General features: G+C 42.8%; 1 protein-coding gene across 1 annotated transcript; it reads left to right on the forward strand.

The window, feature by feature from the left end:
* The first annotated feature begins 15,837 nt into the window (after nt 1-15,837).
* Nucleotides 15,838-25,916, forward strand: LOC122553703 (fibrinogen alpha chain). The gene is made up of 6 exons (XM_043697907.2): nt 15,838-15,980; nt 17,283-17,390; nt 17,481-17,664; nt 17,929-18,074; nt 22,961-24,035; nt 24,415-25,916. The coding sequence occupies exons 1-6, from the start codon at nt 15,927-15,929 to the stop codon at nt 25,119-25,121; spliced, it is 2,274 nt and encodes a 757-aa protein (XP_043553842.1). The 5' UTR covers nt 15,838-15,926; the 3' UTR covers nt 25,122-25,916.
* The last annotated feature ends 1,210 nt before the right edge of the window (nt 25,917-27,126 follow it).

Here is a 27,126-nt window from a genome sequence, read left to right on the forward strand (position 1 = left end):
CTCTACTTTCAAGGAGCTATGAACCTACACTCCAAGGTTGTTTTGTTCAGCAACACTCCCTAGGACCTTACCATTCAGTGTATACATCCTGCTAAGAATTGCTTTCCCAAAATGCAGCATCTCGCATTTATCTGAATTAAAATCCATCTGCCACTTCTCTGTCCATTTTGGTTAGGCCACTGTTGGAATATTAGTGTGCAATTCTGGTCTCCTTCCTAACGGAAAGATGTTGTGAAACTTGAAAAGGTTCAGAAAAGATTTACAAGGCTGTTGCCAAGATTGCAGGATTTGAGCTACAGGGAGAGGCTGAACAGGCTGGGGCTGTTTTCCCTGGGGCGTCGGAGGCTGAGGGGTGACCTTATAGAGGTTTACAAAATTATGAGGGGCACAGATAGGGTAAATAGGCAAAGTCTTTTCCCTGGGGTCGGGGATTCCAGAACTAGAAGGTCTAAGTTTAGGGTGAGAGGGGAAAGATATAAAAGAGACCTACAGGGCAACTTTTTCACACAGAGGCTGGTACGTGTGTGGAATGAGCTGCCAGAGGAAGTGGTGGAGGCTGGTACAATTGCAACATTTAAGAGGCATTTGGATGGGTATATGAATAGGAAGGGTTTGGGGGGATATGGGCCGGCTGCTGGCAGGTGGGTCTAGATTGGGTTGGGATATCTGGTGGGCATGGACGGGTTGGACCGAAGGGTATGTTTCCCTATGACTCTATGGCAGATATTAGAATTTGAATTCAATTAAGAATCTTGAATTCGAGTCTAACCATGACTCCATTGTCGATTACCGGAAAAACCATCTGGTTGACTAATGTCCTTTAAGGATGGAAACACCCATCCTTACCTGGTCTGGCCTACATGTGATTCCAGACCCACAACCAATGTGGTTAACTCTTAACCACCTCTGGGCAATTAGGGATGGGCATTAAATATTAGCCCGCACAGCAATGCCCTCATGGTCAAGAGTGTGGCGCTGAAAAGCACAACAGGTCAGGCAGCATCCAAGGTGCAAGAGAATCGATGTTTTGGGCATAAGCCCTTCATCAGGAATGAAGCCAGTGGGTCGGGGATGAGAGATAAATGGGAGGAGTGGGTGGGATTGGGGGTAGGTAGCTGGGAAAACGATAAGTGGATGAAGGTGAGGGAGAAGGTGATAAGTCAGAGGGGGCAGTGATAGACGGGTCAGGAGGGCGGCGCCGAGTTGGAGGCTTGCGACTGGGGTAACATGGGGGAGGGGAAATGAGGAAGCTGTTGAAATCCAGATTTATTCCATGTGGTTAAAGGTTCCCAAGGCGGAATATGAGACTTTCCTCCTCCAGGCGTCAAGTGGTAATGGTTTGGCGGTGGAGGAGGCCCAGGACCTGCATGTCCTTGACGGAATGGGAGGGGGAGTTGATGTGTTTAGCCAGGGGGCAGTGGGGCTGGTGGGTGTGGGTGTCCCGGAGATGTTCTCTGAAATGATTCGCAAGAAGGCGTCCTGTCTCCCCAATGTAGAGGAGGCCACATCGGGTGCAATGGATGCAGTAGATGACATTGGTCGAGGTACAGGTAAATTTCTGATAGATGTGGAAGGATCCCTTGGAGCCTTGGACGGAGGTGAGGGGAGTGGTGTGGGTGCAGGTTTTGCATTCCTTGTGGTGGCAGGGAAAGGTGACAGGAGTGGGGTGTGGGCTGGTGGGAGGTCTTGGAGGTGGGAGAAGGAGTCCTTGTTTGTGAAAGAGATCCACCGGCACCAGCACAGACGCGATACCTACATTGAACGTCACGTCCGCCCCCGCATTTGCTGCCATGGCAATCACTTCCACCCCACTGGAAGGCTGTATCGTTGACTCACTTATGCCACTAGTGACATCAACAGCCGAGTACCTAACCAAAACATTGCCCTCACTGCTCATGACGCCACTTCTGCCCCTGTTAACATAACCATAAACACTACTTCTGCCCCCTTTGTGAGTGTCACTTCCATTGATGATGTCACCACTGACCCTATAACCACCCTGCTCAAGTACTGCCCCTGCCCCCACTTTTAAATCGAGTCACACTCCAGGTCCTAGCTCCCAGCCCTGCCGTGTCTTCACCATTACCCCAGACCTCCCCCTCACTGAGGACGAACGTTTAGTCCACAGTAAAGGCCTCACCTTTGTCCCTCTATGCTCCCAGTTTAATGAGTCTGACACACGCTGCGACCTTGAATATTTCTTCTGCTGCCTCCGCCTCCATGCCCACTTTTTTAACCAAGACACCTGCCCACCCACCCACCGAGGACCCCTTCTTCCATCTCTAACACACCCCATCTACCTGGACACCCCATGCCGGTGTGTTACCTGCCCTTGACCTCTTCATTTCAAATTGCCACCTTGACATCAACTGCCTCAACTTGTCCACCCACTCACCAACTACAACCTCCCACCCTCACAATGCACAGCCCTCCATTCACTCCAACTCCAACCTCACCATCAAAGCCAGATTCAAGGGGGTGCAGTAGTAGTGTTGCGCACTGACCTCTACACTGCTGAAGCTAGGTGCCAACTCGCAGACACCTTCTCCTACTGCCCCCTTGATCATGACCATACCTCCCATCACCAAGCCATAATCTCCCAGACCATCCACAACTTCGGAGAAAATCCCATTCACAGCCTCCAACCTCATGGTCCATGAACCTCGCACTGCCCAATTCGGCCTCCTTCCTAAGATTCACAAACCTGACTGCCCCAGTTGACCCATTGTCTCAGCCTGCGCCTGTCCCACTGAACTCATCTCTTCTTACCTTGACATCTCCTGTCCCCTTAGTCCAGGAACTCCCCACCTACATTCGTTATACCGCCCATGCCCTTCACCTCCTCCAAGATTTTCATTTCCCTGGTCTCCAACGCCTCACCTTCATCATAGGCATCTAGTCCCTGTACACATCAATCCACCACGATGAAGTTCTCCAAGCCCTCTGTTTCTTCATCTCATTCCGTCCCAACCAGTACACTTCCATTGACACCCTCATTCGCCTGGCTGAACAGGTCCTCACCATCGGCGAAAGTGAGGACTACAGATGCTGGAGGTTAGAGTTAAGATTAGAATGCAACTTCTCCTTCCACTTCCTCCAAACCAAAGGGGCAGCCAGGGGCATCTGCATGGAACCCAGCAATGCTTACCCGTTTGTCGGGTACATGGAACAGTCCAGCTTCCGCAGTTACACCGACACCCGTCCTCACCCGTCCCTCCGCTGTATTGATGACTGTATCAGCGCCGCTCCCACGAGGAGGTTGAACAGTTCATTAACTTTACCAACATCTTCCACCCCAACTTCAAATTCACCTGGACCATCTTGGCAACCTCCCTCCCCTTCCTGGTCATCTCCATTACCATCTATGGCGACCGACTAACCATAGACATATATTACAAGCCCACCGACTCCCACAGCTACCTAGAACACACCTCCTCCCCCCTACCTCCTGCAAAAACACCATCCTTTATTCCCAATTCCTCCGCCTCTGCTGCATCTGTTCCCAGGATGATCAATTCCACCTTAGAAAGTCCCTGATGGCTTTCTTCTTCCATGATTGCAACTTCTCTTGCCATGTGGCTGATGATGCTCTTCAGTGCACCTCCTCCACTTCATGCACCAACACCATTGAACACCAACTCTCCCAATGCAACAAGGAGAGACACCCCTTCACCTTCCACTCCACTAACCTCCACATACAAAGCATCATCCTCTGGTACTTCTGCCACCTCCAAACAGACCCCACCACTAGAGATATATTTCCCTCCCCACCTCTCTCAGCCCATACCCTCCGCAACTCCCTCGTCAGCTGCACATCCCCCACCAGCCCACACCCCACTCCCGGCAGCTTTCCCTGCCACCAGAGGAAGTGCAAAACGTGCGCCCACACCATTCCCCTCACCTCAACCAAGGCCCCAAGGGATTCAGAGAACATCTTTGGGACACCCTCACCCAGCAACGCCACCGCCTCATGACTGAACACTTCAACTCCGGCTCCAACTCCATCAAAGCCATGCAGGTCCTGGGCCTCCTCCACCACCAAACTGTTACCGTCCAACACCTGGAGGAGGAAAAGCCTCATATTCTGCCTTGGGACCCTGCAGCCAAAAGGGATAAATATGGATTTCAACAGCTTCCTCATTTCCCCTCCCCCAGTACCAATCCTCCAACTTGGTACCGCCCTCCGGACCCGTACATCTCTGTCCCCTCTGACCTATGAACATCTGCCTTACCTTCATCTACCTATCGCTTTCCCAGCTACCTACCCCCTCCCATTTGTCTCTTAACCCCGACCCACTGGCCTCATTCCTGATGAAGGGCTTATGGCTGAAATGTCGATTCTCCTGCTCCTCGGATGCAGCCTGACCTGCTGTGCTTTTTCAGCCCCACACTCTCAACCATGAGGGCATTGCTGTGCGGGCTAATATTTAATGCCCATCCCTAATTGCCCAGAGGTGGTTAAGAGTTAACCACATGGTTGTGGATCTGGAATCACATGTAGCCCAGACCAGGTAAGGATGGGTGTTTCCATCCCTAAAGGACATTAATCAACCAGATGGTTTTTCTGACAATGGAGTCATGGTTAGACTCTAATTAAAGATTCTTCATTGAAGACAAATTCTAATATCTGCCATGGCCGGATTCGAACCCAGCAGACCAGAACACTCTCTGGGAATTAATAATTTAGTAATCATACCAGTAGGCTGTCACCTCCCCTGGTGGACAACTGATGCAGAGGTCACAATCACCTGACTGCTGCGTGCCACCTCCTCCAGGCCATTGGTACACCATCAATTTTCTTCAATTTTTCTTTTCATTCACAAGATATGGGCATTGTAGGCTGGACCAGCATTTTATGCCAATTCTTAAATGCTCATGAGCAGCAGGTGGTTGTGGGAGATGCCTGTAGCAGGCTCCTGGTTCTGCTAGCAATTTCTTTGGGTAGCCATGCTGCCACCAACACTTCTTACAATACTAGTATGTAGGGCTTGCTAGGTTTAAACGGTGAAGGATTAACCAGCAACGAGATGAGTAACAAGAAATTACTTATTCCATACTCGTAAGGTAACAGATTACCATTAGTTTAAGAGTGAAAAGTGTGGCACTGGAAAAGCATAGCAAGTCAGGCAGCATCTGAGGAGCAGGACAGTCGATGTTTCGAGCATAAGCTCTTCATCAGGAATGTGGGTGGGACACAAGGGGACTGGGAGATAAATGGGTTCTGGGGGGTGGATCTGGGGGGGAGGTAGCTAGGAAGATGAAGATAGGTAGATGAACGTGGGGGGGGTGGGTGATAGTGATAGGTTGGAGCAGAGGGTGGAGCAGATAGGTGGGAAGGAAGATGGATAGGTAGGACAGTTCAAGAAAGTGGTGTCGAGTTGGAGGGTTGGATCTAGAATAAGGTGGGAGGAGGAGAGATGAGGAAAGTGGTGAAATTGAGAGTGATTCTGTGTGGATGGAAGGTCTCAAATCAGAAGATGAGCTGTTCCTCATCTAGGCGTCAGGTGGCTAGCATTAGACGGTGGAGGAGACGCAGGACTTGCATGTCCTTGGTGGAGTGGGAGGGGGAGTTAAAGTGTTCGGACACAAGGTGGTGGGGTTGTTTAGTGCATGTGTCCTGGAGATGTTCTCAGAAATGTTCCGCAGGTTGGCATCCTGTCTCCCCAATGTAGAGGAGACCACTGTGAAAACGATGGACACAATAGATGAGGTGTTTGATGCATCTACCACTCTCTCTGTAAAGAACCAGCCTCTGGCATCTCCCCATAATCTTCCTCCAAAATAGTCAGATGGAAATTGAGAAACAAACTTGTAAGGAAATCTCAGTTATCTGTAAGAATAATAGGGTGGTTATGGTAGGGGATTTTAACTTTCCAAACGTAGACTGGGACTGCCACAGTGTTAAGGGTTTAGATGGAGAGAAATTTGTTAAGTGTGTACAAGAAAATTTTCCGATTCAGTATGTGGATGTACATACAGAGAAGGTGCAAAACTTGATCTACTCTTGGGAAATAAGGCAGGGCAGGTGACAGAGGTGTCAGTGGGGGACCACTTTGGGGCCAGTGAGCATAATTCTACTCGTTTTAAAATAGTGATGGAAAAGGATAGACCAGATCTAAAAGTTGAAGTTCTACGTTGGGGGAAGGCTAATTTTGACGGTATTAGGCAAGAACCTTCAAAACCTGATTGGGCACAGATGTTCGCAGGTAAAGGGACGGATGGAAAATGGGAAGCCTCCAGAAATGAGATAACGAGAATCCAGAGAAAATATATTCCTGTTGGGGTGAAAGGAAAGGCTGGTAGGTATAGGGAATGCTGGATGACTAAAAATCTTGAGGGTTTGGTTAAGAAAAACAAGGAAGCATATGACAGGTAGAGACAGGATAGATTGAGCAAATCCTTAGAAGAGTAGGAGTATATTTAAGAGGGAAACCAAGAGGGCAAAAAGGAGACAGCTTTTTGGCAAATAGAGTTAAGGAGAATCCAAAGACTTTTTACAAATACATTAAGGACAAAAGGGTAACTAGGGAGAGAATAGGGCCCCTCAAAGATCAGCAAAGATGGCCTTTGTGTGGAGCCGCAGGAGATGGGGGAGATACTAAATGAGTATTTTGCATCAGTGTTTACTGTGGAAAAGGACATGGAAGATATAGACTGTAGGAAAATAGGTGGTGACGTCTTGAAAAATGTCCATATGACAGAGGAGGAAGTGCTGGATGACTTGAGACACATAAAAGTGGATAAATACCCAGGACCTGATGAGGTGTACTTCAGAACTCTGTGGGAAGCTAGGAAAGTGATTGCTGGGCCTTTTGCTGAGATATTTGTATCATCGATAGTTATAGGTGAGGTGCCGGTAGACTGGAGATTGGCTGATGTGGTGCCAATATTTGAGAAGGGTGGTAAGGCCAAGCCAGAGAACTATATACCGGTGAGCCTGACATTGGTGGTGGGCAAGTTGTTGGAGGGAATCCCGAGGGACAGGATGTACATGTATTTGGAAAGGCAAGGACTGATTAGGGGCAGTCAACATAGCTTTGTGCATGGGAAATCATGTCTCACAAACTTGATTGAGCTTTTTAAAGAAGTAACAAAGAGGATTGATGAGGGCAGAGCGGTGGACGTGATCCTATATGGATTTCAGTAAGGCGTTCGACAAGGTTCCCCATGGGAGATTAGTTAGCAAGGTTAGATCACATGGAATACAGGGAGACTAGCCATTTGGATACAGAATTGGCTCAAAGGTAGTGCCACAGCCAATTCTTTTCATTTCAGTCTGGGATGTTAATTTAATCATTTAATTTACCAGTCTTTTTTAACTACTCTGTATGGATCATTGAGTCATGCTTTCAGTGACTCATCTTGCAAAGACAGTAATATGAGCACCTCATGCCCAAATTAAAGTGTTCAGTCATAAACAAACTGAACAGGAATGAAACCAATAGATTCACTTGGTCAATCCCATGTGGAGGAAGAGCGCCTCATCTTCCGCCTAGGAACCCTCCAACCACAAGGGATGAACTCGGATTTCACCAGTTTCCTCATTTCCCCTCCCCCCACCTTGTCTCAGTCAAATCCATCGAATTCAGCACCGCCTTCCTAACCTGCAATCTTCTTCCTGACCTCTCCGCCCCCACCCCAGTCTGACCTATCACCCTCACCTTGACCTCTTTCCACCTATCACATTTCCGACGCCCCTCCCCCCAAGTCCCTCCTCCCTACCTTTTATCTTAGCCTGCTGGACAAACTTTCCTCATTCCTGAAGAAGGGCTTATGCCTGAAACGTCAATTCTCCTGTTCCCTGGATGCTGCCTGACCTGCTGCGCTTTTCCAGCAACACATTTTCAGCTCTGACCTCCAGCATCTGCAGACCTCACTTTCTCCTCAATCCCATGTGGCAAACAAAAGAAACTCCTCTCTTTAAACATGAGGATATTCATGAAAATCTGCTCTGGTCATCATTTTGAGGATTTGATTTATTTCTGTTAGTGACAGCAAAAGTCTTTGCCTGTACTGTATTGCCGAACTAAGTATAACTTATTGATAAATTGGGAAATTGTTGGAACGTAATAGTAGGAAGCTTGGAAAGTTAAAATGCAACTTATCACAGTCAGCATGGTAATATAAAGGGTAAATAATGTTTGACTAAATTACTAGAGTTCTTCAAAGATGGGTGGCACAGTGGTTCAATAGTTAGCACTACTGCTCATGTTGTTTCCAGTTTTGGGTGACTGTGTGGAGCTTCTTTAAGCTTTGTGATCCTTGACCACAAGTCTCAGAGCTGCATAAGGTCATCGCAGACCAGTATGTGAGTTAGAGAGAGTGAGTCAGCACAGTAATTTATATTTGGGGAGTACCGCTTGCCATGTTGAAGTGGCCAAAGCAGACATCAGAGCACCGTGCATTCATATAGCCTTCCAATACCCAATAATCGGCATTACTGAATGTTGGAGAAATTACTCAATTGAACAGAGACAACACAAGTGTGGATCGGGTGAAATTGACAAGCTGTTTATTACAAGCGATATCGCTGGAAGAGAAATTGACGAGGCTGACACAGAACTGACAGTCTGTTCCCCGAACAGTAAGTGCAGGTAGTTTTTATAGGAATACAGTACAATGGTGTGAATTACAGATTGATCAAGAGAAGAATAGAACCGATGGGGGACCAATCAGCTGTCAGGGAGTAGCAATCAATCCGTAATTGAAACAGGAGATTCCGAATGTCTTTCTTCTTGGCCTTGGTGGGTTTCCATTGTAGCTTGGTCACTGGTGAGTTACCTTGGTGCATCTCAGTCTGGGCAACCCTTTGTTGAGTTCCAGTATGTGTGAGGAGCCTGGTTGCCCTGAGGGCTTCAGGAGCAGTTGTATTTACTGAGGGGCGAGAAAGTCTATTGTCGGGCTGTCTCAGGAAGTGTATTCCCCAGTCTGGAAGTGACTTGAGTCATCTCCTGTCTGCTGCCTGGTGTCTTAGTTAGCCTGTTTGGTCAAGGCTGAGGCATTCTGGGTAGTTTCTGTTGTGGCTTAGGCAGACATTGTTCCTTGTGTTCTTTGTGGCCATGTGGGTGGACAGTGAAGCAGATTTACACCCACACTGAACTAGAGAACATTGGTCCTGTATGAAAGCAAACAGAAACTATATGTGACACCAATCAAACCTGAACGTTTGCATACCCTTGTGTTTTCTTCATTGTGTTGCCCAAATATCACAAAGAGGCCAGTGTCATTGCAGCGGAAAGGGTGGTGCCTTCAGACCCTGGTTGAGGACAGCATGTTTGAGTGGTCAGCAGAATCTGCCCACAGTGACCAACCAGGAATGGCAGGAGATTTCCATCACTGAAGACAAGAGGTGAACCACAAAAGATCTTGGAATGAGAGCTGTAAGGGCCTGCTGTTCTCTGCCAAGACACGTGGTTCTGCAGAAGCACACAGAGTTCCAAGCGATGGCTAAAGCTGAATAGACAATAGACAATAGGTGCAGGAGTAGGCTATTCTGCCCTTCGAGCCTGCACCACCATTCAATATGATCATGGCTGATCATCCTTAATCAGTATCCTGTTCCTGCCTTATCTCCATAACCCTTGATTCCACAATCCTTGAGAGCTCTATTCAACTCTTTCTTAAATGAATCCAGAGACTGGTCCTCCACTGCCCTCTGGGCAGAGCATTCCACACACCCACCACTCTCTGGGTGAAGAAGTTTCTCCTCATCTCTGCCCTAAATGTTCTACCCCTTATTTTTAAGCTGTGTCCTCTGTTTCAACACTCACCCATCAGCGGAAACATGTTTCCTGCTGCCAGAGTGTCCAATCCTTTAATAATCTTATATGTCTCAATCAGATCCCCTCTCAATCTTCTAAACTCAAGGGTATACAAGCTTAGGCTCTCCAGTCTTTCAGCGTAAGGTAGTCCCGCCATTCCAGGAATTGACCTCGTGAACCTACGCTGCACTCCCTCAATAGCCAGAATGTTTTTCCTCAAATTTGGAGACCAGAACTGCACACAATACTCCAGGTGTGGTCTCACCAGGGTCCTGTATAGCTGCAGAAGAACCTCTTTGCTTCTATACTCAATCCCTCTTGTTATGAAGGCCAGCATGCTATTAGCCTTCTTCACTACCTGCTGTACCTGCATGTTTACCTTCATTGACTGGTGTACAAGAACACCCAGATCTCTTCGTACTGCCCCTTTACCTAAATTGATTCCATTTAGGTAGTAATCTGCCTTCCTTTTCTTGCCACCAAAGTGGATAACCATACATTTATCCACATTAAACTGCATCTGCCATGCATCTGTTCACTCACCTAACCTATCCAGGTAACCCTGTAATCTCCTAACATCCTCCTCACATTTCACCCTGCCACCCAGCTTTGTACCATCAGCAAATTTGCTAATGTTATTACTAATGCCATCTTCTATATCATTAATATATATTGTAAAAAGCTGTGGTCACAGCACTAATCCATGCCGTACCCCACTGGTCACTGCCTGCCATTCCGAAATGGAGCCGTTTATCACTACTCTTTGTTTCCTGTCAGCCAACCAACTTTCAATCCAAGTTAGTACTTTGCCCCCAATACCATGCGCCCTAATTTTGCTCACTAACCTCCTATGTGGGACTTTATCAAAAGCTTTCTGAAAGTCCAGGTACACTACATCCACTGGATCTCCCTCATCTATCTTCAGAGTTACATCCTCAAAAAATTCCAGAAGTTTAGTCATGCATGATTTCCCCTTCATAAATCCATGCTGACTCTGATCTATCCTGTTACTACTATCCAGATGTGTCGTAATTTCATCCTTTATAATAGACTCCAGCATCTTTCCCGCCACTGAGATCAGACTAACTGGTCTATAATTTCCTGCTTTCTCTCTCCCACCTTTCTTAAAAGGTGGTAGAACATTAGCCACCCTCCAATATGCAAGAACTGATCCCGAATCTATTGAACTCTGGAAAATAATCACCAACGCATACACGATTTCTTGAGCCACCACCTTCAGTACCCTGGGATGTAGACCATCAGGCCCCGGGGACTTATCAACCTTCAGACCTAACAGTCTCTCCAACACCAATTCCTGGCAAATATAAATTCCCTTAAGTTCAGGTCCTTCAGCCACTGTTACCTCAGGGAGATTGCTTGTCTCTTCCCCAGTGAACACAGATCTGAAGTACCAATTCAATTCATCTGCCATTTCTTTGTTCCCCGTAATATATTCCCCTGTATCTGTCTTCAAGGGCCCAATTTTAGTCTTAACCATTTTTCTGCCTATCACATACTTAAAAAAGCTTTTACTATCCTCCTTTATATTTTTGGCCAGTTTACATTCGTACCTCATTATTTCTCTGTGTATTTCCTTCTTCGTAATCCTCTGTTGGTCTTTAAAAGCTTCCCAGTCCTCCGTTTTCCCACTTATCTTTGCTATGTTATACTTTTTCTCTTTTAACTTTATATGTTTCTTAACTTCCCTTGTCAGCCACGGCCACCCATGCCTCCTCCTAGGATCTTTCTGCCTTTTTGGAATGAACTGATCCTGCATCTTCTGCATTATACACAGAAATATCTGCCATTGTTCCTCCACTGTCATCCCTGCTAAGGTATTGCACCATTGAACTTTGGCCAGCTCCCCCCTCATAGCTCCATAGTTCCCTTTATTCAACAGAAATATTGTCACTTCCGATTGTACCCTCTCCCTCTTAAATTGCAGATTGAAGCTTATTGTATTATGGTCACTACTTCCCAATGGCTCCTTCACTTCGAGGTCCCTGATCAATTCTGGTTCGTTGCACAATACCAGTTCCAGAATTGCCTTCTCCCTGGTCGGCTCCAGCACAAGCTGTTCTAAGAATCCATTTCCGAGGCACTCCACAAAGTCCCTTTCTTGAGGTCCAATACCATCCTGATTCTCCCAGTCTACGTGCATGTTGAAATCCCCCATAACAACTGTAGTAACATCTTTGCGACAGGCCAATTTCAGCTCCTGATTCAACTTACATCGAACATCCAGACTACTGTTTGGGGGCCTGTAGATGACTCCCAAGAGGGTCTTTTTACCCTTAGAATTTTTCAGCTCTATCCATACTGACTCTACATCCCCTAATTCTAGGTACCCCAGCGCAAGGGACTGAATATCATCCCTTACCAACATGGCCACCCCACCCCCTCTGCCCATCAGTCTGTCCTTACGATAGCACATGTAGCCTTGAATATTCATTTCCCAGACCCTGTCCACTTGAAGCCACGTCTCAGTTATCCCCACAATATCGTATCTGCCAATTTCCAAAAGAGCTTCAAGCTCATCCATTTTATTTCTAATGCTTCATGCGTTCATATATAGTATTTTTAATTTGTTACTGCCCTCACCCTTCCCATGTTGATCTTATGGTGGTAGGCATGGCACCTATTGTCCCTCCATCATGAGGGCTGAAGTGGGGATGATCGCCGATGATTGTGCAATGTTCAGCACCATTTACAACTCCTCAAATACTAAAGTATGCATGGTCAAAGATAGCAAGATTTGGACAATATCCAGGCTTGGACTCATGAGTGACAAGTAACATTTACACCACATAAATGCCAGGCTATGATCTTCTCCAAAAATAACACCACTTGACATTCAATGGTGTCACCATCACTGAAACCCCACTATCAACATCCTGGAGGTTACCATTATATAGAATGTCAACAGGGCTTGCCACATAAATATAATGGCTACAAGAGTAGGTCAGAGGCTAGGAATACTGTAACGAGTAACTCACGTCCTAACTCTGCAAAGCCTGTCCAGCATCTACAAGACAAAATTCAGGAACGTCCATGTCCCACGTATTAATAGTAATAAAACAAACCTCTCCTATAACATGGACACTTGTATGTCAAAGGTTCTCCTCTAGGACTGTGCAGTTATGGGTTGAAATGTGAATGGAGACTATGATACGCTGCCAGATTCAAGAGCTTCGTCCTGATGGCACTAACTAATAGGCTGACACTAGGCACCTTGAATCTTGTACTTTCTATGTTAGTTAACTCATAGAGTGTGGGTGTCGCTGGCTGGCCAGCAGAGATTTTCCATCCCTTGTTGCCCTTGAGAAGGTAGTGGTGAGCTGCCTTTTGAACGCTGTGGTCCATGGTGATGTGGGTTGACCTATAATGCCTTTAGGAAGATAACTCCAGGATATTATCCAAATGACAGTGATGGAATAGCAATATATTTCCAAGTCAGGTTGGTGAGTGGCTTGGAGGGGAATGTGAAGGTGATGGTGTTCCCATCTATCTGCTGCACTTGTCCTTCTAGATGGTAGTGGTTGCAGGTTTGGAAGGTGCTGTCTAAAGATCTTTTGTAAATTTCTGCAGTGCATCTTATTGATAGTTCACACTGTTGGCAGTGGAGAGAGTGGATGCTTGTGGATGTGGTGCCAAACAAGTGGATTGCTTTGCCCTAGTTGATGTCGAGCTTCTTGAGTGATTTTGGAGCTGCAACCATCCAGGCAAGTGAGGAATATTCCATCACACTCCTGACTTGTGCCTTGTAGATGGAGTATGGGCTTTGAGGAGTTAGGAAGTGAGTTACTCATTGCAGTAATCCTAGTTTCTGATCAGCTCTTCTAGCCATTGCAGTAATAATGGCTAGTCCAGTTTCAGTTTCTGGTAAATGGAATCCCCATGATGGGATTCAGTGATAGTAATGCCATTTAGTATCAAGGTGTGATAATACATCTTGCTGGAGATGATCATTGCCTGGCATTTCTGTGGCACAAATCTCACCAGCCACTTGTCCGAATATTTTCCAGGTCTTGCATTTTTGGCATGACTGCTTCAGTATCTGATGAGTCATGAATGGGACATGGTGCAATTACTGGCAAACAAAGTGAAGTCACAGGTGGACAGGGGAGTGAAGAAGGCTTTTGGCACACTGGCCTTCATTAGTCAGGTCATTAAGTATAGAAGTTGGGAAGTTTTGTTGCAGTTGTACAGGACTTTGGTGAGGCTGTACTTGGAGTCTTGTGTTCAGTCTTGGTCACCTTGCTATAGGAATCATGTTATTAAACTGGAATAGACAATAGACAATTAGTGTAGGAGTAGGCCATTTTGCCCTTCAAGCCTGCACCACCATTCATTATGATCATGACTGATCATCCTCAATCAGTATCGTGTTCCTGCCTTATCTCCATAATGCTTGATTCCACTATCCTTGAGAGCTCTATTCAACTCTTTCTTAAATGAATCCAGAGACTGGGCCTCCACTGCCCTCTGGGGCAGAGCATTCCACACACCCAACACTCTCTGGGTGAAGAAGTTTCTCCTCATCTCTGTCCTAAATGGCCTTCCCCTTATTTTTAAGATGTGTCCTCTGGTTCAGGACTCACACATCAGTGGAAACATGTTTCCTGCCTCCAGAGTGACCAATCCTTTAATAATCTTATATGTCTCAATCAGATCCCCTCTCAGTCTTCTAAACTCAAGTGTATACAAGCCCAGTCGCTCCAATCTTTTAAAGAGTGCAGAAGAAATTTACAAGGATGTTGCCAGGACTCAAGTGTCTGAGTTATAGAGAGAAATTGGATGAGTTAGGATTTTTTCTTTAGAGCTTAGAAGACTAAGGTGGGAATCTTACAGGAGTGCATAAGATTATGAGAGGGTAAATGCACTCAGTCTTTTCCCAGGGTTAAGGAATCAAGGGCTAGAGGGCATCAGTTTAAGGTTAGAGTGGAAACAATAAAAGGGAACATGAGGGATAACATTTTACATAGAGGGCGGAACGCAGATGGAATGAGCTGCCAGTGGAAGTGATTGAGATGGGTACATTCACGACATTTAAAAAACATTTGGACAAATACATGGATAGGAAATGTTTAGAAGGATGTGGGCAAAGTGTGGGGAAATGGGGGTGAGCATGGATGGGCATTTTGATCGACATGGATCAGTTTGGGCCAACGGACCTGTCTCCATGCTGTAGGACTCCATGACTCTGACTCTATCTCCATTTATTACTTTATAATGGAGGAAAGGTAATTGATTAAACAATGAAGATTATTTGTGTCAAAGATACTACCCTGAGGATTTGCTGCAGTGGTCTTTGGAGCTGTGATCACTGATCTCGAGCAACTGGCTTTTTTTGGATAGGTATGATTCTGAACAGCGGAGAGTTTTTGAACAGACTCCCACTGACTCCAGCTGTGCTGGATCACCTTGATTCCCAACTCAGTCAAATATTAGCCTTGATGTAAAAGGGCTGTTATTTTCATCTCACCTCAGCTCTTTTTGCTGAGTGGTCCTGGAGTGACCCAATCTGAGCATTAATCAGCAGGTTATTGCTCAGCAAGTGCTGCTTGATAGTACAGATGATAACACCTTCTATCATTTTACTGATGATCAAGAGTAATTTTAATTTGTAATTTTCCACATTGTTGGATAGATGCCAGTGCTGTAGCTGTACTGGAAGTTTAGTTTATAGATCATTTTGGAGTATATTTCTTCTGCTGCTCAACCAATTCATGGGCATTATTTGTTTGTTTACTTACAACTTATTCTCAATTAAAATTGCACATGATGGATTTCAAGTCCAATTTCCCAGAACATTATGTTGATGTCTGGTTTATACATTCAGAAACAATACCACTCTGCTATTACCTACACTTGTTGTGGAGGCATCTATATTAAAAGCATTGTGCGTTGCCACATAAATTCCATGTTGTATTTGCTTAAAGGTTTCACAGACTTTAGCATCTATTGACCTTTGGTGTGTCAACAAATATCAGTAAAAACCAAGAATGTCAGAAAGGCCTGGGTGGTAAATGATCAACAGGTTCTCCACAATTCAGGTAAACAGGCTTCCCACTAACACTGACTGATTGTGATTTTGTAGGTTTGAAATTTGGTAAGGGAGAGACAAGTGACATTTCCTCAAAGCCTTGCTGCAGAGCTAGAAAGATGAGAGCTGAACAAGCTTTTGGTTTGTTTGTATGCTTCATGTTAGTTGATTGGGTAAGTTTTCCTTATGAATAAGTCATAGACAGAGGAAACATTATGAAGGTCCATGGGCTCTGATTTATATCTTGGATGTAGGCCAACCTAATGACTCCTTAGTAGCAAATTTAGAAAGTAGTTGTGAACTGCAACAGTTCAGAAGTACTGCTCTTTTAGAAACATATTCGCTGTTAATCTGTATTGAATTAGGTGAATGTAATGAAATGAAATGGGGTGCTATATTCCTTTGTAGGTTGGTCCTTGTGATTGGGATTTGCAACAGGATGTTGGAAAATGTAAGAATCAACTTTTGAAGGAAAAAATGTTCTTGTTATTTGAGAGTAATGACATTATCTCCATGGAAAACAAAATATTTAATTAAAGGTTATTGTCATATCTTATATCATTATTATCATCTCCAGTGAAGTGAGCTTAAAACATATGCAAATATTATCCAATGTGTTGCTAAGGCTTCAGTTATACAGCTATTTCCACACATACAAAGTAGTTTGGGGTGTCCGCTGATGTGAAAATTGTGGTAGACCATGGAAGCGAGGTTCCATAGAAATATCAAGTATCCTGAGGGAGGGACAAAAACTAAAGGTCATCACGTAACAATCTGACTTGTCTCCAAATGCATTATAACTCCACTCTGGTACAAAGCCAAGATGGTAGACTGAAGCTTCTTCAGAAGATCAGAGAGGAGGAAGCGGACACTCTCACCTGCTATTTCCTAATGTTATAAAGTATTCATCATGGAGTCTATTTGCTTGTGCCGTGCACCTTGGTTTCTTAACTCAGTATAGTTGGCAGGTGGTTGCTGGTTAGTATAACTTCAAGCTACTTCACTCCAAACTAACATGAGATCATGAGATATATATTTAATGCTCATATTTTGAAATTATGAAATTTTTGAAGGAACAGCAGGCAAGTGATATGCTCCACTCTATTGACACCTAGTCAAAGAAGATGTAAGCTCCCCTTGTTTCTGTAAAACTGCCCGATGGAAGTATTTATATCCCACCATAATGATGTGTTCTGTCTGTAATTAAATAGGTTCTTTTAAATGCTTGTTTTGAACAGTGAAAACATGAAAATATCTCCAATGTTTAGAAGAATATCATACGTTTTATTATGCAAAGCCATAAATGTTGTCTAATCATGATTGTAAATTTAGTAAAGCAATGGCATCTGTTATTAATGAGTGCATTTTATTTTCACACATAAGCTCCCCATTGTTCAAGAGAACATACCATGTCAATGTTTGCAAATCAGTGTTGAATATGAAAACAATGCCCTTTTTATTTATTATGATTGAAGATTGAGTCCCAGTCCTCCTTTGAGCCACGGGATCCTCAAAGTGGTGACCAATTTAAATCTACACAGTGTCCAGAAAAGAAATGGCAGATTTGTACGGATGGTGACTGGGTAAGTGATACAGTTGTCATTTATTTTTTTTTGAGAAATTATACATCGCAAATAGCTAAATTATGTTACAATTTTGCCTTAACTCAATAGGGCTCTAAATGTCCATCTGGGTGCAGAATGCAGGGATTAATCGAGACTGAGAATCAACAGAATGATAACAGGATCCAAGGGCTTCAACGAATGTTAGACATGTATTCCACAGCATTTAGGAACACTTATATTACTGTGACTGAAGCTGTCAACAGAATCAGACAGAGTCTGAGCAGGATGGGTGGTGAGTGGTTCCTCTGCTCATATTTCTTAAAGATTTCAGATTTAATCTCCATATTAATTAAAATTGATTGACAAACTCAAATTATCACAATAGTACATTCTTTGAGGATTTCCCCTCATAATTCCAGCCCCATTCAATTTCGATTCAAGAAATGCAACTTCAAAGTTCATTTGGATTTTGTTCAAACTATTAATTTATTTTAAATATACACATGCAGAACTCTATGAAAATCCAGCTAGAAGAATTTGTTTGTCATTTTTTTAGGACTTGGGGACACTTATTATCAGTTGGTGGATTATCTGAATTCCAGACTTACCATCTTGCAGAACAAAACTAAAAGTCAAAATCTCAGGTTAAAACGACTAAAAAATAACATATTAGAACAATTCAAGGTTGTCTTAAGACTGGAGGTAAGGATTTTTTTTTCACACATTTCTGGGGTGTGGGCATTGTTGGCTGGGCCGTCCCTACTTGCCTTTGAGAGGGTGGTGGTGAGCTGTTTTCTTGAACCGCTGCAGTCTATTTATTACTTATTTTGACAGTGTAAGTTTTTCATTTTGAAAGTTGCAGGTATTAAAGTCTGTCGGTTATATTTACAGTATTAATACTGAGGATTCTTTCTTCATCATTAACATCATACCTGGCAGAATTGATTGAATGGGATTTTCAAAAATCCTTGTCACAATTTCTGTTCAAAGTTCCAGTTTTTCTGAACATTGAATTGCTTTGGCAGTGTTGAAATCCATCCAGGGAGAAAATCTCCTTAAAACTGGCAGCCACTTGTTAATTGGTTCTCAACATTTAGTGACCCTGACCGAACAATATTTATTGCTAATCATCCAATAGTTGCCCTACGAAGGTGACGATGGGATTTTTTCCTTGAATCACTGGTAATAAGTGAATAATAAATAATAATTCTGATAACAAAGGAAAATGTTGTTTTCTATCTTAATTTTTTGTACCTATGTGTTAGCTTTCTATGCCTTATGTATAACAATACCAAGATCCCTCTGAATATAAACATCTTCCCATCTCAATATTTAAAAATAATCTGTGCTTCTATGTTTTCTTCCAAAGCTTCATGACTTATCACTTCCCCACATTATATTCCATGTGCTCTATTTTGAGTGACTCATTTAACCTGGCCCCACCAACTTTATAACAATAAGATGCCACTTCTTTGTCCACTCTCCTATCCTATTCAAGTCCTTCTGCAGCATCCCTGTCTCCTCAACACTATCTGTCTCTCCACCTATCTTTGTGTAATTTGCAAACTTAGCAACAATGTCTTCATTTCCTTTGTCCACAACTTTAACATAAAAGCCAAAAATTTGTGGTCCCACCAGGACCCCTGAAGAATCAATGGCTGCCATCCTGAAAAAGGCCCCTTTATGTCCACTCTCTGCCTTCTGCCAGTCAGCCAACCATTCTATTCATGCCAGAACCTTGTTCATAACATCATGGGCTCTTATTTAACAGTCTCCTGTATAGTACCTTGTCAGGGCATACTAGAAATAACTTGTAAGCATTCCTTTAGCCATGATGATTTCTCTTTAAAAAACACAGTTTGACAGAAGTTGTTTTGGAATAATGGATTTCCAGTTACATTGGGAGAGTTTACAAGCAAACTATGTAATGCATTGAGCTTTCGTATTCTGAAATTGTTTATTGGGCTTAGGTGAAACACTCATTGCTTGGGGGAAGAAATATTTTTCTTTTAGTTTCAGGTTGTCAGTTCTGCAGGGTTCTTAGCTGTAGCTCAATATGTAAGTCAGTTGCTCCTGAGAAACAGAGATGATAGTTTAGAATAGTTAAAAGTAGGTTTACTGGAAGTGTTTGGTTAAAACCTTGGACAAGTTATGTGAAGACCCAAATCCCAGTTACACAGTGAATTGTACAACAGACTGTTATCATTCTCATGCTCAGGAGTTCAAGCCAAAACTAGAGAAGATGTTCTCTCTGGTGTTTGTATATTCTTATGGTATATTGTTGGAATTGACAGAATTATATCTTTAACATGTGCTTCGAAAATGTTAAATGTTTGTTAATTGTAAATAATTTGATTCATTCTATTTTATCTTCATTTCTATTGTATAAAAAACTTCTGTTTTATAGTTAAATCCAAATCTGCAGCATTGTATCCAAAAGAGAAAATGCTGGAAAATCTCAGCAGGTCTGGCAGCATCTGTAAGGAGAGAAAAGAGCTGACGTTTTGAGTCTAACTGACCCTTTGTCAAAGCTAAAAAATGGGGAGAAATAGGGAGGTATTTATACTAGGTTGAGAGAAGGTGAGTCATGGCTCCAGAAGCAAAGGTAGCAATAAAAGATAGCAATTTTCTGCAGCATTGTATACTCCCTTCAAGGAGATACCACCTCATCAAAATAAAAAGAAAATCCATCAAGTCAGAGTTCAGTATGAGATCTGACTTGTCAAACAATAACATCAGCTCTGATTATTAAACATTCAAAACCTCTATGGTCTTCTTGCAAATCTTACACTTCTCCCACATGTAAATGGCACAAAATATAACAGATTATAATTCACTGTGTGTAATATATGTTATCAATGAACGTAGATGATACCCCATCATTTGATTAATATGTTTGGACCAAGGACCATGAAATACATCTTTATTTTCATAAGATGTTTTTGGAACTGGGTTTCAAGGATTTCATTTTAGTTAAGGAAGACATAGAAAGGCATAAATGTTTAGATGTTGACTGCCAATACAGGTAGCTCGATTAAGGAAATTTCCCGACTCTGTAGAAATGCCATCTTAGTATATAGGCTCTTTTGCACCCTGCTTCAGTCCAACCACATGGGTGCAGGATAGAGGCAGGCCCACTACACCCAGAAACAGACCTGAAGTAGCAATGAAAGCTGCTGAGTACTGGGGTAGCATGGTTATTATCCCTTTTATTATGCCTTGGTTCTCTGAGACTTTGGCCAGGTGTTTGGTTACATCTTAGGCACTACAGTTCTTGCCCCATCACATCCACTAGGCACTCTATGCACTCATGCCAACTCAATGTCAATTCATGCTTCCATCACACACCCTTATATTCCCCTTGCTAACTTCCCCAATGTGCATTATATGAAGAGTCAATTAATCAATCATAGTTACACTGGAATGAGTGAAAGTAACTTTCAAAAAAGTAACGATCTCGAGAAAAAGTGGTTTTCCAACAATAGTGATTGACAAATGTGTCAAAAAAAACAACCTTTGAAGTATCAATAACAGAGCATGGAATGCGTTGCCAGCAGCAGTTGTGGAGGCAGGGTCATTGGGGACATTTAAGAGACTCCTCGACATACATATGGTCACAGAAATTTGAGGGTGCATACATGAGGATCAGTGGTCGGCACAACACTGTGGGCTGAAGGGCCTGTTCTGTGCTGTACTGTTCTATCTATCTATCTATCTAGAAACTTTAAGCACCTGACACCTCTTAATCTTATGCAAATTGACATTGAGACAATGATAAAATAGATTATAGACAAAACAAATGATTACCTCAGAGATGTCAAAGTCAACAGTTCTTTTGGACCTGTACCGACAGACTTATTCACATTATCCTATTGTAAGAGTCTGTGTTTTCAATCAAGCGTCATAATGCTGTTTACGGGCATGGGAGTGGGTGGGCCATGTGTTGCAGTATTGGCATGTGAACTATAAGGTTCCATGGGTATGGGTGGTGGGAAGGAGTTGCCATTGAACTGACATAAGCTACAAGGTGGAAGGTAAGAAACATGACATAAACTTTCAGAAGGTTCCCAAACCTAGACTCTGGTTCATAGCTGCTCTGAGGGACATTGAACCATGACTCATAAGGATGGCATGGTGACTCAGTGATTAGCACTGCTGCCTCACAGCACCAAGGACCCGGGTTTGATTCCTGCCTTGGGCTGACTGTGTGGAGTTTACACGTTCTCCACGTGTCTGAGTGGGTTTCCTCTGGGTGCTCCAATTCCCTCCCACAGTCCAAAAGATGTGCAGGTCAGGTGAATTGGTCATGCACTTAACACAATGGACAATTTAGCATTAGTCAGGGGTAAAAATAGGGTGAGGGAATGGGTCTGGGTGGGTTGCTCTTTGGAGGGTCAGTGTGGACTTGTTGGGCCAAATGGCCTGTTTCCATACAGTCGGGAATCTAATCTAATCTAACCCTGTAAATCTGGCCGAATTCCATTAAATCTGCACAGTGCTCAGAGGTGTATCATTTGCAATGGAGCTGGCCGGAATGGGTGTTAAAATCATCACCAGTGAAAATTGGGGGTTCTGGAAAGGGAATATGAATCCCAGAATTGAGTCCTATCTGCTATGCAGAATCACTCTCGTTCTATGAAAATCAGGGCCAAAGATTAAAATGACAAAATGGGCCATTTGATCCAATAATTTATAATAATAATTATCTAATTGTCAATCACATTTCCCCACCCTGTTCTCAATATCTCTTGGTCCACATTCCCTTCATCCCCCATTCGCCCAATGTAAACATGCTTCCGTTTCAATCACGAACCTTGGAAGTGAATTCCATTGTCTCACAAGTCTCCGTGTAAAGACCTTCCTTTGGCTGTCTGTTTCGTGCTGCTTACAATTAATTTTGCATCCACTGTATCTTTATTCTTGAGGCCAGTTAATGGGAAAAATCAGTGGGCATTGTGTAAAATGGGTGACCAATTCACTACCAACTTTTTTTGTACTACTGCCAAAGAATAATTTCACTCAATAATCTTAGAGTCAGTCCATGTTTTCCTTTAAACAGCTGATTGATACGCTGCTGAATTTTGTAGGCCTTCAATAATGACTCAGTAATGTAATTCATCCAAGGGAATCCTTGATTAGATTATGGAAACAGGACTTTCAGCCCAACAAGTCCACATCAACCCTCCAAAGAGTAACACACCCAGACCCATTCCCCTACTCTAGATTTACCCCTGACTAATGCACCTAGCACTATGGGCAATTTAGCATGGCCAATTCACCTGACCTGCAACTCTTTGGATTGTGGGAGGAAGCCCAAACAGATACAGGGAGAATGTGCAAACTCCACATAGACAGTTGCCTGAGGCAGGAATCAAACCCGGGTCTCTGGTGCTGCGAGGCAGTAGTGCTAACCACTGAGCCACCGTGCTGCCCAGGTTATCTCTTTCACTATTCCTTTCACTATCAAGTTGCTCTTTGGGAATTCCATGGCTATAAAGCTTTGAGGATGCAAGGAGTAAAATAGAAACTCTCATTCTTCCCATTAATAATTAGTGTTGCTTGATTTGAATATTCTTTCTTCTTGTTAGGTTGACATTGACATCAAGATACAATCTTGCAAAGGGTCTTGTGCAACATCAGTTGTTTACAAAGTCAACAAAGAGAGCAATGCCCAAATGGAGAAATCCCTTCAATCAATGACAGGCTTAAAACTGGACAGGATTGTGGATGTCAAGCCAATACATAAGCTGAAAATGAGTTTGATGAAGAAATCTAAGAAAGGAACTAGTTTCAAATTTGATATTGATCATGAATATCCTAGGTTCTGGGAGGATGTCCACACTAGGTTAATTACCATAGAGAATGATGTACCACATGCAACTTCACATCTAGATCCTGACTTTTACAAAGATTCATTCTTAACTTCTACGCCAATGACTCCAAATATTATATCCACTATCAAAGGTGTAGACACTCATACAACTAGCATGAAGGGTAGCATTGTGCCCTTAACCCATGGACTAAATAGCACAGAGAAAACCTATGCATCCTTAAAGCATGGTAGCCTTGATAACAGAATTGAAGAGCCACTTTTCACAAATGTTTCAGCCAAATCAACCCCTTCATATAGTTCTTCTGCCACAAAAACAAACCACTCCGTATCTGGTTCTAAAATTGTCATAAATCAAACTTTCACCAAACACAATGACATACAGACAGTCAATCAAGGTGCTTTTTCTTATTTGTCATTACTCAATTCAGGACAAATAAATTTTAAAAAGATATCATTGCAGCAAAGAAGTAAGGGCTCTTTTGTTAATTTAGCTCAAAAAAAGGCCAACCGTTCTAGTGATTTCAACAATTATTCAACTTTAGGGCATTTTAACAATTCTATAACAACTAACAACAGAAAACATACCTGCGCTTCAACCGAAGAGGTGACAAGTTCCAAAGACAATGCACCTCATACTGAATCTGTTAACGGTAGCTGTGGCCATCAGTCCACCAATACAAAGGATTCTAAGAATTTTTCAAAAGTCTCCAATACCACCCAAGTTACTTTGGACTCAAACTCATCTTTTGATGATGAAATTGGAGAGGAATTTCTGAATTTGCATGCCCCTAGCTTTAAAGTACAGAAGATTGAAGACTACATTGGCAAAGGTATGATTAATTATAACTTAAGTTAAAATTTGTTGCTTTTTTTCCCACAGATCACTATGCAGATCAAATCAATGAACTGTGTTCTACATTGTTCGTGGATAGGCATTCCTGATTGATGACTGTAACTTGTTTTTCAAACACAGTAAAAAAAAATCATAAGCTGATAAGGTATAAGGTATATAAATGTCTGTTGAGTATAGAATTTATTTGTTTAAAAATATCTAAAAAGCCTTCTGGAAAGTGTGTTTTGTGATGCTGACAACCAGATTGCAGGGAATATATGTTTAACAATGGCTTATTTATTTGTGTCCAACTCAAACTGCTGTTCAACTACTCTCAATATGTCCAGTTTAACATGCATTTTAACATTTGTTTTCAGATTGCAATGACATCATACAAAAGCATGCATTTGGTGATGAAGATGGTTTATTCAAGATAAAACCTACTGGCTCTGCTGGCGTTGTGACAGTTTACTGTGATCAGAGCACTGGACTGGGTGGTTGGGTATTGGTTCAGCAGCGAATGGATGGATCAGTTCACTTTAACCGATCCTGGGCTGAGTACAAACAAGGGTTTGGTAGCATTGATGATCAAGGCCATGGAGATATTTGGCTGGGAAATGAAATCCTCCATTTACTGACACAGAAGGAAAGCATCTTTCGTGTAGAGCTAGAGGACTGGTCGGGGAATGAGGTGTTTGCTGAATACACTGTAACTGTGGGATCTGAATCAGAAAGCTATAGGCTGAACATTGCCGATTATGGAGGAAATGCTGGGGATGCATTAATATCAGGAATATCTCTGGATAGTGAACATACCTCCCATGCAAGCATGAAATTTAGTACTTATGACAGAGATAATGATAAATGGGAGGAGAACTGTGCAGAATTCTATGGAGGAGGTTGGTGGTACAACAGTTGTCAATCGGCTAATCTAAATGGAATTTATTACAATGGGGGACTGTATGATCCCCGTAACAACATGCCATATGAAATAGAAAATGGGGTGGTATGGGTCCCTTTCAAAGGTGGCGACTACTCCCTTAAGGTGGTAAGAGTGAAAACTCGATCAAAAGCTTCAAGTTAGACCAAGAGTTTCAGTTTCAGTTGTTAACTAGTACAAGTGTTATGTTTGACTTGCACAGAAAAATTGACCTCTCATCTGGATGTTTCATCTGGAATATTGGAACACTTGAATAAATTGTTGAAAGATCTGCACAACATTAAATAAATGGGTAATTGTATTTCATCTAATAGATAATCATGAACAATGTCTTCATTGTTCACTCATTTTTCATTCAAATACAGTCAAGAACACATGCCAGTTGTGTAATTGGCCATTCAAGGTCCAATATCTTCAAAATGGTACAAAGGCATGAAGACTAAAAAGCAATTTGATTCAATAGACCTAGTGGGATTCAATTGTGACAACAGATTCAATATCATAACCCACCAAAGATTGTCCTTAGTCTTAGTATTCATTGACTCCTGGAAAGCAGGATGTAAGTGGCGAAAGGATTAGTCTTAATTGCATGTTGTGTGAAGGTTTCAGTCCAATTAGTAGCAATCATACTCTGGACTTCGTAGATTTTGGAGTCACTTTTGTTGTGCAATTTCATGCTACATTCAATGTTTGGGTTTGAAGGCAGATTGGTCAATGAGAAGGCAGGATCAAGAACTGTTTTTAAGCTAAGGCTTCTTTGGAATTCTGTTTTGTTGCATATCAATATTAAATACATGGCAATTTGAGATATATCTGCTTTAATATAACTGATAGATTGTTGAAAGTCTATCTCTACTGTGTCTCATGTTATCAATTTAATTGAATTTCATCTTATCTATCGATTGATCTTCAGTCAACCTGAATCGGCCCCATGCTGTGCAACTTACACTTTGTAGGAAATAGATCTGTGGCATTACCATGAGCCTGTTCCAGTCTCCTAATCCCCTGATACACAGAGTTTACCTTTAACTTGAGATAATATCAGGCAGACATTCTAGTGCATTACTGAGGGAATGTTGCACTGTTGGAGGTGCTTTTTTGCCCTGTTATATTCTATGGCATTCATCTGAGGAAGATTAGAGGAGGTACCCCAGTGTCTTGGCCAGACACAGCAACGCCCCTCCCCCAAGTCCCTCCTCCCTACCTTTTATCTTAGCCTGCTTGGCACACTTTCCTCATTCCTGAAGAAGGGTCATGCCCGAAACGTCGATTCTCCTGCTCTTTGGATGCTGCCTGACCTGCTGCGCTTTTCCAGCAACACATTTTCAGCACTAAAACCAAACCAAACTAAGCCAAACCCTAAACTGGGAGAACGGGCCACTCCCTTTCATTGTACATGTGTTTTTAAAAAAACACATTTAAAAGCTTCTTCAAGTATATAAACCCTTTATAACGCCTCTGAAAAAAAACAAGGACAACATAACCTTGGAAAGAAGTAGCATCATCCTACCTCCCCCTTAAAAAAACATCAATATCTAAAGATGGCTTCATTCTTCAAACCCCTTAATTGTACATTGTTAGTATACTACAACACACATATATACTACATTGCATATAACATGCAAACTGCACCACTTCATTTTGTTTTAGTCCATTTACTCCTGCCACCGAATGCCTTTGTTTCTCATTCAAATCTCAACAATTGTCGGCAATCACGATTTTTGTCCTGCCACATGCACAATTTTCAAATTGAATGACTGTAACAACAAGGTCTATTTAAACAGACTAGCATTTTTGTCCTTCAATTTCTCTACATACTTCAGCAGGTTATGGTCAGTGTATATGATTGTCTGAGGAATGTTACTGGTAACATCAACATTGAAATGCTGCAATACCAACACCAAGCTCAAAGTCTCCTTCTCAACTGTTGAATATTTCTGCTGATGAATATTCAATTTCCTGGAGAAATATCCAGTAAGTCTTTCTATCTTGCTATTGTTTTCTTGTGAGAGCACAGCACCTACACCCACATCACTTGCATTGATAGCCATCTTGAATGGCTTTGCATAATTAATGTGGCTGATACTGGGGCAGTGGTTAACGCAGCTTTCGGGCTGTCAAATGTTTTCTGACAGTTTGTTGGCCATTG

The sequence above is a fragment of the Chiloscyllium plagiosum genome, unplaced genomic scaffold (genome assembly GCF_037043375.1).
Source record: "Chiloscyllium plagiosum isolate Xiang-an unplaced genomic scaffold, Cpla_swu_hap1 HiC_scaffold_1, whole genome shotgun sequence".
Classification (NCBI taxonomy): Eukaryota; Metazoa; Chordata; class Chondrichthyes; order Orectolobiformes; family Hemiscylliidae; genus Chiloscyllium; species Chiloscyllium plagiosum.

What these genes read in the sequence shown, in the direction of transcription:
- LOC122553703 (XM_043697907.2), top strand. Translation starts at nt 15,927, where the DNA reads ATGAGAGCTGAACAAGCTTTTGGTTTGTTTGTATGCTTCATGTTAGTT. An exon ending in TTTGTACGGATGGTGACTGG is followed by an intron (nt 17,391 to 17,480) that starts GTAAGTGATACA and finishes TTAACTCAATAG; the next exon opens with GGCTCTAAATGTCCATCTGG. An exon ending in AGGTTGTCTTAAGACTGGAG is followed by an intron (nt 18,075 to 22,960) that starts GTAAGGATTTTT and finishes TCTTCTTGTTAG; the next exon opens with GTTGACATTGACATCAAGAT.